Below are 14813 nucleotides of genomic sequence, written 5' to 3'. Positions count from 1 at the left end.
CCGCCCCTTGAAATCTTCTGTTCTGCTCTTTTACTTCATTTCTTCCTTGTGCTTTAGCTACTTGACATTCAAGAGCAAATTTCAGATTCTCTTCTGGCATCCATTTTAATCTTTCTTTCCTGTCTTTTTAATGACCTCTTGCTTTCTTCATATTTGATGTCCTTGATGTCATTCCACAACTCGTCTGGTCTGCAGTCATTAGTGTTACAATGGGTCAAATCTGTTCTTGAGATGGTCTCTAAATTCAGGTGAGATATACTCAAGGTTTTATTTTGACTCTACTGGACTTGTTCTAATTTTCTTCAGCTTCAACTTGAACTTGCATATGAGCAATTGATGGTCTGTGGCACAGTTGGCCCCAGCCTTGTTCTGACTGATAATATTGAGCTTTTCCATTGTCTCTTTCCACAAATGTAATTGATTTGATTTCTATGTATTCCATCTGGTGAGGTCCATGTGTATAGTTGCTGTTTATGTTGGTGAAAAAAGCTATTTGCAATGAATAAGTCGTTGGTCTTGCAAAATTCTATCATGTGATCTCTGGCATTGTTTCTATCACCAAGGCCATATTTTCCAACTACTGATCCTTCTTCTTTGTTTCCAACTTTCGCATTCCAATCACTAGTGATTCTCAATGCATCCTGATTGCATGTTCGATCCATTTCAGACTAGAAGTTGGTAATAATCTTCAATTTCTTCATCTTTTTCCTTAGTGGTTGGTGTGAATAATAGTAAATGTGAATAATAGTTGTATAAACTGGTCTTTCTTGTAGACATATGAATATTATTCTATCACTGACAGTGTTGTACCTCAGGATAGATCTTGAAATGTTCTTTGTGACGACGAGTGCAATGCCATTTCTCTTCAAGTTGTCATTCCCGACATAGTACACCATATGATTGTCCAATTCAAAATGGCCAATACCAGTCCATTTCAGCTCACTAATGCCTAGGATATTGATGTTTATGCATTCCATTTCATTTTTGACAATTTCTAGTTTTCCTAGATTCATACTTCGTACAGTCCATGTTCCAGTTACTATTGGATATTTGTAGCTGTTTCTTCTTTTTTTGAGTTGTGCCACATCAGCAAATGAAGGTCCCAAAAGCTTAACTCCATCCACATCATTAAAGTTGACTCTACTTTGAGGAGGCAGCCCTTCCACAGTTGTATTTTGAATGCCTTTCAACCTGAGAGGCTCATCTTCTTGGCAGTATATGAGACAGCATTCCACTGCTATTCATAAGGTTTTCACTGGCTTATTCCTTTCAGAAGTAGACTGTCAGGTCCTTCTTCCTAGTCTGTCTTAGTCTGGAAGTACAGCTGAAACCTGTTCATCATGGGTGGCCCTTCTGATATCTGAATACTGGTAGCATAGCTTCCAGCATTACAGCAACATGCCAGCCCCTACAGTATGACAAACTAACATATGCATGGGAGCCCAATTTACTAGTGAGATTCAATATATTTTAATGTATTGGTAGCCATACATTCTTGATTGCTGTACTATGCATTGCCTATACATATTCATTGGCTTCCTTTCATTTTGCTTTTTTATCTCTATCATATTGATTTGTAGGAATTACTCATGTAGTGTAGATGCTAATTTTTATAAGTTATATGCATTGCAAGTGTCTTCTCCCAGGATAAGTGTGTGTGTGTGTTTTAATGTTTGTTTGTCATTCGTTCTTAATCACATAGGAGTTTAATTTTGATAGAGCCAAATGTGTGCATAGAATAGTGGCTCAGAATGTGGATTCTGGAAGCAGAGGCCAAGAGCCATAAACCTGACTCCACTAGTTGCTGACTATGGGACCTTCAGCAAGTTCGTTAGTATACTTTTACCTTGCTTTCACTTCTGTAAAATGGATATAACAGTACCTCTCTCAGTAGGTTTGTCATGAAGATTAACTGTAAAGGACTTAGAACAGTGCCTGTGACAAAGTGAGAGCTATATGTCTTTGCTATTAGGATTGGTCCTCTTAGTGTATTATGTTAAAAATCCTCCTGGCATTTCTTTTTTCCATATTTGTTTAACAATTAAATGTTACTTGTTATAAATCTATTTTTTCTCACAATCAGTGGGTTCTAGACCTTATACATAGATGTGTTTAAATATATATGGACTGATCTAAATTACATCCATATTTTTTCTTAAACTGAATTCTCTAGAGATGATTTCTATTTCAAGAAATAGTCTTTCTGCAGTAAAAGCAAACTTTATGTCCAGAAATGGAAAGCACATTTAAATTAGAACAGCTTCAAAAATGACTTTTCTTTTCTGTAATATTGAGTTAGATAATTGGGTGAACATTTACCATGGGTAATTCCTAGACCCCTGATATGTGAGAAACAGGCATAATCCATGTTTATAGCCAATGAATAGTCTGTTTGCTATTTTAAAACATCCATCTTAGAGCAAGTTTTAAGAGGAGGAATCAAGTGCATAAAATATGCAATTGCAGAAAATTCCCTAACAGAGAGTGAATGTGTACTTAAAGGAAATAAAATCCAACCCAGGTATCTCTTGGGACTTCTCTTCTCAGTGATCATACTTTCAATGCATTTTAACTGTGCTAAAGGACTCAGGGAAACCATTGAAGTGATTAATGTTCTTTGTCTGCCCAAAAGGAAGGTGTCTCTGCCTCAGTAGGATCGTTTTATATTCAACGTCAATGGTATTTTTCCAATTGTAATAAACAGTGTTTCTTCTTGTTTCTGTTGCATCATAAAATTCAGACACTTTTGAAAGACACGAACAAAAAAATAAATATTATGCAATAGTGATAAAGTATACTCCTACACAAAAAAATATCCATTGTTATAGATAAGCAGACAAGTGCCAAAGGAGGAACAAAAACAATGCTGCCACCTTATTTGTGCTAGCATCACCCAGGGCACTTTCTTCCATCTCTGGACTGTGGGAATGGAAGATAGGGAAGTAGGAAATGTCATATGAGCTCAAATGATGATATATTTCCACATTAGTCAGTGTGCAACCAAGAAATGTTAATCCAACTATGGTCTATTGTTTACTCACACTCCATGCTTTCTACCGGTTGGCAGACTTCTTTGCCCCACAGAGTGACTCAGGAACCCATATCAACACAGGGCTTAAGGAGAATAAAGGGCTAGCACATCTCATGCTTGTCCTGTGCGTAGGGCAGGGAGTGACACTGGTCACTGTCTTTCATCGCCCCATCTGTGTGCGAGGGGACTGCTCAGTGTGGTCTTCAGTGGGCCTGAAAGGAGAGGAGAGCTGGATTTCAATGAACTGTGGGAATGGCTTCCACTGACTCTTATTGCTCCTCCCGCCTTGTCTTTTGATCTTTAGTTAGGAATATGAGCTTCGGAGTTGGACCCCCAACAAAAAAAACAAACCCAATGCTGTCGAGTCGACTCCGACTCATAGCGACCCTATAGGACCGAGTAGAACTGCCCCATAGGGTTTCCAAGGAGCAGCTGGTGGATTCGAACTGCCGACCTATTGGTTAACAGCTAGACTCTTTACCACTACACTACCAGGGTTGGACAGATGGGTTTAAATCATGACCGAGTCCCTTGTGACCTGTGTGGTCAATTTGTTTACTGTTACTAAGCCTGTTAGTAATCTATAAAAAGAGATTTGGGTGTCATAAACAGTTGAGCGCTCAGCTACTAACCGAAAGATTAGTAATTTGAATCTACCTAGAGGTGCCTTGGAAAACAGGCCTGGCGATCTGCTTCTGAAAGGTCACAGCCATTGAACATCCTATATGCAGATCTACTCTGATACAAAGGGTCACCATGATTTGGAATCAACTCAACAGCAACTTTTTTTTCCCCCATTGTTGTTGTGTTTTTGTTTTTGCTCCACTAGTAAAAGGAATTGGTTCCCTGGGTGACACAAATAGTTAAGTTCTTGACTACTAACCGATAAGTTAGTGCTTCTAACTCACCCAGAGGTGCCTGGGAAGACAGGCCTGGCAACCTGCTTCCAAAAGCTCACAGCCTTGAAAACACTATGGAGTAGTTCGACTCCGCACACATGGGTTGCTATGCATTGAAATCAACTCTACAGCAACCACCAACAACGTAAAATGATTATAATGACTGAGAGGTAGTAGTAAGCCCTGGAGGATACAACATGAGAACTTTCCTATTGTATCAGAAGAATGTGAATGTATTTTCTTTCCCTAAATATATGTATGCCATATAAGCACTTACAAAATTACACCACCTTGAGAGTTTGTCAAGACTTAAAATATAGAAGAATAAAGTTGTGAATCAGCTATAAATTTATATGGATAGTTAATGAAAATAGCACCCAGTGCTTTTCAAAGTTAGCTGCACATAATAGTCATTGGGAATGCTTGGTACATGATACAGGTTCCCAACTTTGCGATTTTGTAGATATATGGTGTGGCCTAAAATACCTGTGTTTATGAAATGCTACAAGCAACTGTGATATAAGCAGGCAATTGGAAATACTCAGAATCAGTATACCTGCATTCTAGTCCAGGTTCTGCAAATGACCAATCGGATGGTTCTTTAAACACTGATATTTTGAGATTCACATCTTTGAAAAATATCAATGTGTCAAGGGTGACTATGTTTCTTCTGATTTATTAGGGTGATTCTTGAATTTTAAGAGGGGCCTGCCTTATATTACACGCCACGTCATACGTGAACCTGCCCCACAATTTTTAAAATAGTGATTTTAAGATTACATTTTATGATAAATGTTAAACTTTACAGTTTGATGTTAGTACTTTATAACATTAGATTTGACTGAATCCAGCATGTTACTTCATATATCAGTTCTTCCTACAGCTCTGCTCATCGTAAAACCTCCTCCCGGTTTGCTAAAGTGGATTGGCTCCGGAGCAAGATACCCCATAAAAGTCAACTGCCTCTTAAGGGATAACTCTTGAATTCATTTACATCAATCTCGGCTTTTCTGAATGCCAATTTATACCAGAATTCCCTTTTTCCCCCATAAATGTATTCAGAAGCCATGTATGAAGTACAGATTAAAGTTCTAAAATCCACTTACGGTTGTGAAACTGTTGAGCTGTTCATAGAAGCTGATGAATCAAAGAAAAGATGTGGTGAAATAAGTGTAGAGAATCCACTGACATATAAACGGGAAGCATGAAGGAAGTGTTTGCATATACAATGAAAGAGTTGCTCCTATTCAGAAAGTTTTGATTAATTTATAGATTTCATATTTAATACATCATTCAAAATAAATTTATGTCACCCACATAGATCCACTCTGCACAATGTCTTTGGCATATCATGTATATGAATAACCCTTTCTACCTGAATCATTTTATAAGACGTGAAGTGAGAGTTTCAGAAATGTATATTCAAGTGATGGTAAAGTGTTATAATTTTTAAATGATTTAATTTAAGCTATAGTAGCCAACTCAAAGGAACCGTTCATATGAAATGTCTAGAAAAAGACGTAGATTTATTTTATCTTCATTTATAATGAAAAAGGAAACATTATTTATTAGCTTGCCTTATAAAGTCGACATGACGCTATTCAGACTTGTGCTATAAAATCACTACAATTGGGTAAGACTGCATGTATGTAGAAGTTATTGTTAGGAATAAGTACAAGAGGTTGGATCTTGCAAAAGATGAGTCCCTGGTCTGAAAATTATTTGAAGAATGACCGTTTGCCAAAGTTAATGTCTGTGAGTCAAAAAGAATATACATCAAATGGATTAAAAAGAAGATTGTATCAAAATGGGCCACCATTTTGGTAATGGTGCCAAGGGCCACCATCACTAGCCTCATGTGCCTTTGTGGCTTGTAGTCTAAGGTCGTTTCTTATGTAATCAATGCGTTATACCTGTGTATTCTCTTTCTTACAGTTCAGCAGAGGAGCAGTTTCATTGGCAATCGCAAGGTAAAGTACATCTTCTTGATGAGCACTTCTACATGTATCTCTATTGATTTAATTCTCTTGTGAGCTTTAGAAAGAGATTTATCAAAGTGAACATGACAACATCATGGAAGTCAAATGTAAATGAAGTTGTTGTGAGAGTTAATGATTTCATGGGAGTTAAGTTCTCTCAGTTCCTTAGTAAGATTGTGTTTAAGTAAGTAAGTTTGGATACATATAATTGGCCGACCTTGACTTTAATGCTGATTGGCCAACAATTGTAATACGATATCTAATGGGAACTTCGTGGCAGTGATATCTGTTTAGGATGCTATTGATTATCAGGTGACCACCTAAAGCTCTAATGTTAACATTGATTATGGTGTGTTTGTTCATCACTTTAAAATATTTTATTTCAGATGGTCAAAAAGACATCGAAGATGAACTTACAACAGGTCTTGAGCTGGTGGACTCCTGTATTAGATCGCTGCAGGAATCAGGAATACTTGACCCCCAGGATTATTCAACCAGTGAAAGTAAGTGGAATATAATGACTCTTAAAAGTTGTTAGAATATAAGAGTATTATGCCATTATTTTTCTAACATGATTGCTATCATGTGCAGTATCTAGTTAGGATTTTAAGTTATTTTTATACTTCTTTTATCCATTTTACTTTACTCCGTCCACCCCCTCCCTGCATTACCCCATCCCAACTTACATAAGATTGTAAATTCTCTTAGGTCATGAACTATTTCTAACGTATCTGGCATCCTTTCAACACCTAGACTAGTACAGTGTATGAACTCAATATATATTTGTTTAATCATCACTATATTAACTATAAAATTCACTATCACCAGTTAACTTATATAGACCATCATATGTATCTTTTAAACAATATAGCAATTATGTAACAAAAGTTACAATAACGATGTAATATAGAAAGCACTAAATATTTTCTATGCAATGACTCCTTCCATTTATATGCTTAGCCATCCTGCACTGCTGTATTGTTCCAATAGGATAACTAAGGCCTTCTTTATCGCCACTTAATTATAGATTTTTCAACCAGAGTGGTTGAAGCTTAGAAATAAAATGTACTAGGAGTTGAAATGAGCCTGTTTTGAATAAATCATAAAATTCTCTTTACCTATTTTAATAAAACCCCACAAAAGGCTAAAAATTAAATCATTAAAACAGACATTATCTTGGTAATTTCTCCATCAAAAATCAGTGAAGCATTTTATTCCTTAATTTAAAAAAATAAAATTTCCTCAAATACTTATCGAGGTCTGCTATAGAAAAGGAAGATATAAGAATAAGATAGCAGACTGATCTTGAAGCTCATTTAATTTCCATATTAGCTCGTTTTCTCTATAATCTTTATAATACTGCTCCTCTTAGGATAAGCATGAATATCCAACTTTATTTAAACCCACATATGTCCCCTCATGATTATGGTATCCTTCTTCTCTACAGTCTACATATTACAATAGAATTGTTACTTCTTCTCTTTAAGAGTCAATAAATATGTTTTTCTAGTAGGAGTAATTGCAGTTAGAATTAGATTTAATTAATAGTTGAGATGCGGGCATTCATCTCTTAAAGTGTAAGGAAAGCAGACGTGGAATAGGGTGTCTGGTGAGAGTGAGAGAGGTAGAGTGGAGGTCACCTTGTTCAGGTGATAACACAGAAACAAGTATTTGATTGTGAGTTTAGAAGGGAGGGATAACCTTCAATACATGTAAAGGACAGAACTCCTAAATTAAAAGAGGGAGGAGAAAAAGAATGATCAAAACATAATAGAGAGAGAGAGACAAGCAAAGAATGAAATAAAAGGAGCACAGATTAAAATAGAAGGAATAATTTACTAATTTATAATCAAAAGATATTGTCTCAATAGAAAAAAAAAAATTCCAAGCAAATGAAGACACAGACATAAAAGATACTGAATTTCTCCAGTCATAAATGAAAATTAAGATAGCAATAAGATTTTTCTAAGTTTATGCCTATAAGATTAATAAAATTAATTTTTCAACAGTATCTGCTGATGGCGTGAGTGGAAAAAGCTATCCTCATGCATTGGTGGTTGAAGAATAAATTGTTATAATCTTTTTGTACAGTCATCTGTCAGCCTTTACCAAAATGCTGATATATCCATCCTTTGACATTTCAATTTTGGGAATCTATTCCATGGAAATAAAAGCATCAGTCATTAAAAAATGAATATATTTGTATTTACATTTGTATGTATATTTCAGTACACACACAGACCCTCACCCCTAAGGTTGCTTTTTGCAGGTCAGTATATCCTGTCCAAAAACTGGTGGTGGCTGGGGGGTGGGGTGATTGTGAATTAATAGGGGAGTCATAGAAGAGCGTGTAAAATCATGGATCCTTGTAAAGAATTAAGTCTATACCAGCTGTTTTCTCTATGGGGCAGTTCTACTCTGTCCTTTAGGGTGGCTATGAGTCAGAATTGACTCAACAGCACACAACACAATGACAACATACTAGCTGTTTAGGATGGGTTTCCACAATGAACTGTTTTATGAGATAAGTAAGCTACAAACACGAAAACATGGCATATGAGTCTCTGAGTGTGCAGAAAGAAACAGAAAGACACAGTGGAGCTTGTTAATGTTGGTAGAGATGGTGGAGACAACAGAGATGGTGGCAGCTGGTGAGGTCGGAGATAGTGAGAGACAAGGAAGAAGAAGAGAAAAAAGAACTTAAGAAGACTCAATACTTACAGATAGAACTTTGAACAAGTGCATGAGTTAAAAATGAAGGACTTGCTAATTAAGTTACAGATGCAAGAAAGAAGATCCCAGAATAAAACAAGATGAACCAGCCCGGGGTTGGACGTGTAGAATAGATGCCGATCAATACACGGACAGTGGACAGTTCTTACTTAAGGGAAGCCTGCATATTTTTATTTGGTTATATTTAAGTGTATGTGAATATATTCCAAGTATAGAATTATAGAATTCTCATAACAATAAATAGAAATTTTAAACTAAGTAAAACGTAAACCAGAAATTATAAATACATGTTTACGTATATATCCCTGGGTGTTACGAACGCTTAAGCCCTCTACTATTAGCCAAAAGGTTGGCAGTTTGAATCCACTCAGAGGCTCCTCTAAGTAAGACCTGGCAATCAGCTTCTGAAGGGTCACATCCTTGGAAACACTATGGAGCAGTTCTCTGCACATATGGGGTCTCCGTGGCAACTAACTCAGTGGCAACTAACAACAACAACATGTATATATGCAGAAGAAAAAAAAAATACCTATTGCTGTCGAGTCAATTCCAACTCATAGCGACCCTATAGGACAGGGTAGAACTTCCCTGTAGGGTTTCCAAGGCAGTAATCTTTATGGAAGCAGACTGCCACATCTTTCTTCCATGGAGTGGCTGGTGGGTTCAAACTGATGACCTTTAGGTTAGCAACCGAGCACTTAACCACTGCGCCACCAGGGTCCCTCCAGCATACACACACACTAACTTTTTTTTTACCGTAAGTCAAGTAATAATGCTGAACTTTCTTAGTTGGGAATCTCTGGCGCACACCGGAAAATAACAGTACTTTTAATAGTTTTCACGTTTGTTTTCTGGTAATATGTGTTCAACAATTTACCTACAAAAGATGTATCTTTAATACAGGAGTTGAACACTCTAGTCGAGTTTTTCGGAATGTATTTGGTAACTGCTAAATTTTAATTTATCAGAAAGATTATTGTTGTTAAGGGCCGTCAGGCGGGTTCCGACTCATAGCAGCCCTGTATGTTCAACAGAATGAAACACTGCCCCATCCTGCACTATCCTCACAATTGCTACATTTAACTAGAAAGATTAGTTACTTATCTTACACTGAATTGTCTTTTTGAAAACCCCTAGGCTTTTCGTTGAGTGTTCTTTTGTAAGCTCCCTGCTTCTCTTCCTGGTTTAAAGAAAGGAAAGCAAAACGGAACAATACAAACAAGAAAACAGGCAATGAAAGCATCTCCGAAAAGTTGTATTCCGAAGGATTCTGAGCCACAGTGGGATAGGGAATATTGGTATTTTTAAAGAAGCAGGTGCTCTTATGCTTTTCAGCGTCACTTTGAGAAAGAAGTAATTGAGTTAAATTTTGGAAGATAATTAGAAAATATTGAGTCTGTAGCTATTATTTGGGGTATCAATTATTAATTTTAAGTGGTTGGGAGATCATAAAATGAAAATCTCAATTGCTCTGTATATTAATATTAGTTAGGGTTCAGGAGGGAAATAGATTCTATTCACAAGTGTTGAATTGGAGAGAATTGAATTAAGGGACTATTTACAAAGGCATGGCAACAGAGTTTCTGTTTTAGAAGGCGTTTAGTGCTGTGCTAGTCCCTTCTGAATTAGTACTAAGAGACTGGCTCTCAAGGGCAGGGCACCAGGTTGCATTTGGCATTAGCTCTTCCATGTGTTCTAGCTAATGAACCCACTGATTGAATGATCACAGAAAAGCAAGGGACTAGCAAACTCTGACGGGCTTCCCCTAGCTATACAAAATGTGTCACGGAGCCACTACATCTCTATTCGTTGAGTTTGTATATCAAGAGTGTAAATATGCAATATTGTTCTACTATTTAGTAGAATGTTGGGGTGATGATGCTCTCTTTGCTTCCCATGTTCATTCTCTGCCCTTTCCACCTGATAGACTGCATCACAGGGCCCCTTGCCCTTTGGTTTCCTGTTGGGTGTGGTCAATTGGAGGCACAGGAAGGAGATCAGAGGGTAGGAGGAGAGAGAGGTCGGGGTATTTATTCTCTGCTTCCTCCAGGTGTCTCCAGCTCTCACTAGACTTGGATAGGACTAGTTCCTCTCTTTGTCCTTCAGGCCTAAGGGTAGGAACAGCTTCTGTCGCTCCTCCTTGAGTACTTCAACATGCAGTATAAACTCATTGCCATCGAGTCGATTCCAACTGATAGCAACCCTATAGGACAGAGTAGAACTGCCTGATAGGGTTTCCAAGGCTGTAATCTTTACAGAAGCAGACAGCCACATCTTTCTCCCGGGGAGCAGCTTGTGGGTTCAAACCATTGACCTTTCTGTTCACAGCTGAGTGCTTTAACTGCTGTGCCACAAGGACTCTAACATGCAGTATAAAAAAATCAAAAAAACAAACTCATTGCTGTAGAGTCGATTCCAACTCATAGCAACCCTGTAGGACTTCCCCATAGGGTTTCCAAGGAGCAGCTGGTAGATTCGAACTGCTGACCTTTTGGTTAGCAGCTGTAGCTCTTAACCACTGCACCACCAGGGCTTCAAAGTACAGTATAAAAAACCAACAATATTAAAGGGTCAGAATCGACTCGATGGCAACGGGTTTGGTTGGTTTTGGTTATACTGCAGCATACAGTTTAGGACCCCTTAATCCTGCTCAAACCAAACCCTTTGCCATCGAGTCAGTTCCAACTCATGACAACCCCATGCATGAGAGTCAGATTACACCATAGGGTTTTCTTGGCTCTAGTCTTTATGGAAGCAGATGCCCAGGCTTGTCTTCCATGGGCCACTGGGTGGATTTGAACCACCGACCTTTAGGTTAGCAGCCTATGGCAGACTGCTTGTACCACGCAGGGACCCCATAAATACCTTCTAAAACCAGCCTGCAAAGCTACTAAAATGGCAACCAGTCTCAATCCCTAAGCATATACTACTTAATTTGTTGTGTTTAAAAGCCTTTGTTAGTTTTCTTTCTGAGGCCTGATGAAAATAAAAACTGAATCATAGGAAATCTGTTTTCTTGACCCTCAAGCAAAGAGTTACGGGTCTACTCCACTGGTTTTATAGTGTCATACAATTATCAATGTTTTCCAACACTTTGATATTTGAAGAAAAAAAAATCAGAAAATAGACAGCATGTAGACCCTATGGACAACCTTCCCTACCCTCCACTCTTCCTGACTGCAGGCTGGGTAATTTCAGTTCTAACAGATATGTGTTGCCCACCTGTTAGGAGAATCGCTCAATAGATTGCTGTTCCTTTACTGGAAAAAAAAATATTACCCACAGGTGCTAGGGACCATTTCTTTCTCATGTAATGCTCAGCTTGGGTACAGCTGCCATGGGCCAAGTACCTAATTCAATCCATGTGTCCTTGGAGATTTAAGCTCAGATATAATTTGTTAGTTATGTTAGCCGGTAATTAATAAACAATATTGTAAGTCAAATTCAGACACAGAATGGACTCTCAGGAGAAAATGCGATGTGTATATTTCACTAGAGATTGTTAATTCATTTCAGTAGTATATATTTAAATATTTAAAAACAGGTTTTTTTTTTTTTCTGTAGAATATTAACAAGCTATAACTCCACCATATTCTAGAAACTTCCAGCATTCACTAGGAAGAAAATCTTAAGACCTAATCTCTTCCAAGTTTTATGGCAAAGAAAGGCATTATTGTGTTCTGAGTTTTCTAATCAGAATATATTCAGAAGATCAGGAATCAATCATGTAAGCTGCCATTTTGAGCAGGTGTAATCCCAGTAGAATAATCATATGTAGTTTGACAGAGATGAATATATTATTTACTACTGATATACAGTCTATCATTTTCATTTAATTACTGTGAGTAGACTTCTTTCTGTGTGGCAAGAGAATCTTTGAGAGGTCAGTTTATTAAAATGGTATGAAATGTAATTCCATATATTCTTGTGCAATGATAATAATAAGGAAAGGTGAGTGGCATCCTTGTGAGGTGAATATTTTCCTAGTTCATGATAAGTATGGCACCAAAGGGTACAGGAGTGGTCTAAGCAGAAAGTATGAGTTTTTCTTAAAATTCCAATAATCAAAATGATTGTATATTAATTAAATTCTGGAATCATGAAAACCATGCTCAGGGAAAAAAGAATTTGTTTTCTATTAAGATAGAGACCAAGTTCTCAGATAGACCAGATGAGGACAAGGTAGAGAACCACCGGGTAGGAGGCGAAGGTAGGAGAGCCTGCTCTTGGGGTCAGAAGACCCTGATACAAGTGCTACAGCTCCCTTCACTCCATCAGAGCCTGGAGATGGTCGCCTGGCCTCTGGAGACCCCACATCTTTTCCTGGAAATGCATTCATTCGAGTAGAAGAGCTCATCCTTGGATTATTCATGCTCTGTGGAATCACTTTATCATATGCCCATTGGTCCAGATTTTTGAAGTAGGAAGAAAACAGTCTCCTTTCCGAAGTTTGGCGTGATGTCCTGGTATGAAGTAGTCTAATGTTACATGTGCCCATCTGGTTTTCTTTTAGAATTCACTCACATTCTCTTTTGTCACTACCCTTGGTGTAATGAGGCCAGTGGGACCTGAGCAGCGGCAGAAATGGAAGGTGTGAGCAAAAGCCCAAAGAAAACACCCAGGTGGCATACTGGAACTAAAGCAATGATATCTTCCAGGAAGCCGTAATTATCTTCCCTTCCAGATAGTATTTCAACCTGTTTTTCAGCTAAAAAGTTCAGCTCCTTTTTCTCAGATTTAGCTTTAGCATGTAGATGTTTAAGAAGTATGTTATTATACCTTCTTCAAAGAAGCAAACCTTCTCTGAGGCAAACCTAAGAGCTGAAGGATTAGGCAAAGACAAAAAGTACAAAGAGCACCTCATCCATTCCCTAAGCAAGAGAAAATAATACAGTTTTCTCATTGAAAACAAGGAGTCCCACCTATGTTTCCAGGGTCTCCTGGGCTCAAGCACAATGTTTAGAGCCTGGTAGAAATTTCCAGTGAAAATATAATTGGATTTTGAAATTATCAAGGCACCCTAGGTGCCCAAAATGCAAATATTGAGGATCAGATGAACCTGGTAAAAGTGAGGACTGGATCAGACTGGCAGAGGTATGAGAAAAAGTAAAAGCTGAAAGCCCTCTCCTCAAATAATAGATCACTCTGATGGCAACTGATGCCATCGTACTGACTTCATTATTTCATACATTTTGAAACGTTAGAAGTATTTTCAGGGAAATTTTCAGTGAAACTCCTTCAAATGAGCTTCACATGTTACTAATGAAGATCAGGAGAAAACAGGTTTTTATCGCTACCAGTTACCATTTGCCTTCAAGTTGATTCCAACTCATGGCGGCTCCCACTGGGTCAGAGTGGTACGGTGCTCCATAGGGTTTTCAGTGGCTGATTTTTTGGAAGTGGATCACCACGCCTTTTTTCCAAACAGCCTCTGGATGGACTCAAACCTACAACCTTTTGATTTGCTGCCAAGCACGTTAGACGTTTGCAACATCCAAACCATTTTCTAATTAATCGATTCCTACTCATGGTGACTGTGTGTTTCAGAGGATAACTGAGCTTCATAGGTCACAAGGCCTTTCTTCCAAGGCACCTCTGCACCTTCTGTTAGTCAAGAGCTTAACCACTTGTACCACCCAGAGACTCCATATTCCAAGTGAGTTTGTAAATTGGCACGTTCTTTCAGAGCCCATAACGAAGAAACGACCTCTATAAAAAAACTTGCTAGTAGTGCAATTTAGACAAAAGAAAGTCAGTATTGTTATTCTATGGAGACAGTTGGTAGTTAGAGCTGACTAAAGTACCTTAAGCTTAATTTAAAGCCTTCCAATAATTTACAAATTCTTGAGTTAAAGTTAGAATTTCATATTATAACTATAGTTTTTATTTTTAAAAAAACTTTTATTTACCTGGATAAATTTTCACATTGATTTTTTGTAATTTGTAATAGCCCTTTTGTATATAATTTCCACCCTTCATTTACCTTGTTCTTAATATTTTCTATAGAAAAAGGTTGTTATTTTTCCTTTATTTGAGGTCACTCTAAGAATTTACTCTCACTTAAAATAGTACTTAATTTCAGGTAATGCCAACCTTCCACAAAGATTGGGTGGCATGTAGGTGGAAATGAACGCCAGTTTTCTGTCAGTTACAGATGAGTGTGAATCTTGT

At 37.6% G+C, this 14813-nt stretch overlaps 1 protein-coding gene across 2 annotated transcripts in view; it reads left to right on the top strand.

Moving 5' to 3' along the window:
- The window catches only part of CTNND2 (catenin delta 2), a 993502-nt gene that overhangs the window by 394892 nt on the left and 583797 nt on the right, over nucleotides 1–14813 (top strand). For both annotated transcript variants that reach the window (XM_004380288.2, XM_004380287.3), the window contains exons 3-4: nucleotides 5866–5900; nucleotides 6296–6412. Coding sequence is in view for 1 of the 2 variants with exons in the window: in XM_004380287.3 (XP_004380344.1) it covers nucleotides 5866–5900; nucleotides 6296–6412 (152 nt within the window). In the remaining variant the exon portion in view is untranslated. The remainder of the gene's footprint in view (nucleotides 1–5865; nucleotides 5901–6295; nucleotides 6413–14813) is intronic.

The sequence above is a fragment of the Trichechus manatus genome, unplaced genomic scaffold (genome assembly GCF_000243295.1).
Source record: "Trichechus manatus latirostris isolate Lorelei unplaced genomic scaffold, TriManLat1.0 scaffold00072, whole genome shotgun sequence".
Classification (NCBI taxonomy): Eukaryota; Metazoa; Chordata; class Mammalia; order Sirenia; family Trichechidae; genus Trichechus; species Trichechus manatus.
The sequence above is the reverse complement of the archived record's forward strand: the minus strand, read 5'-3'. Positions and strand labels throughout refer to the sequence as shown.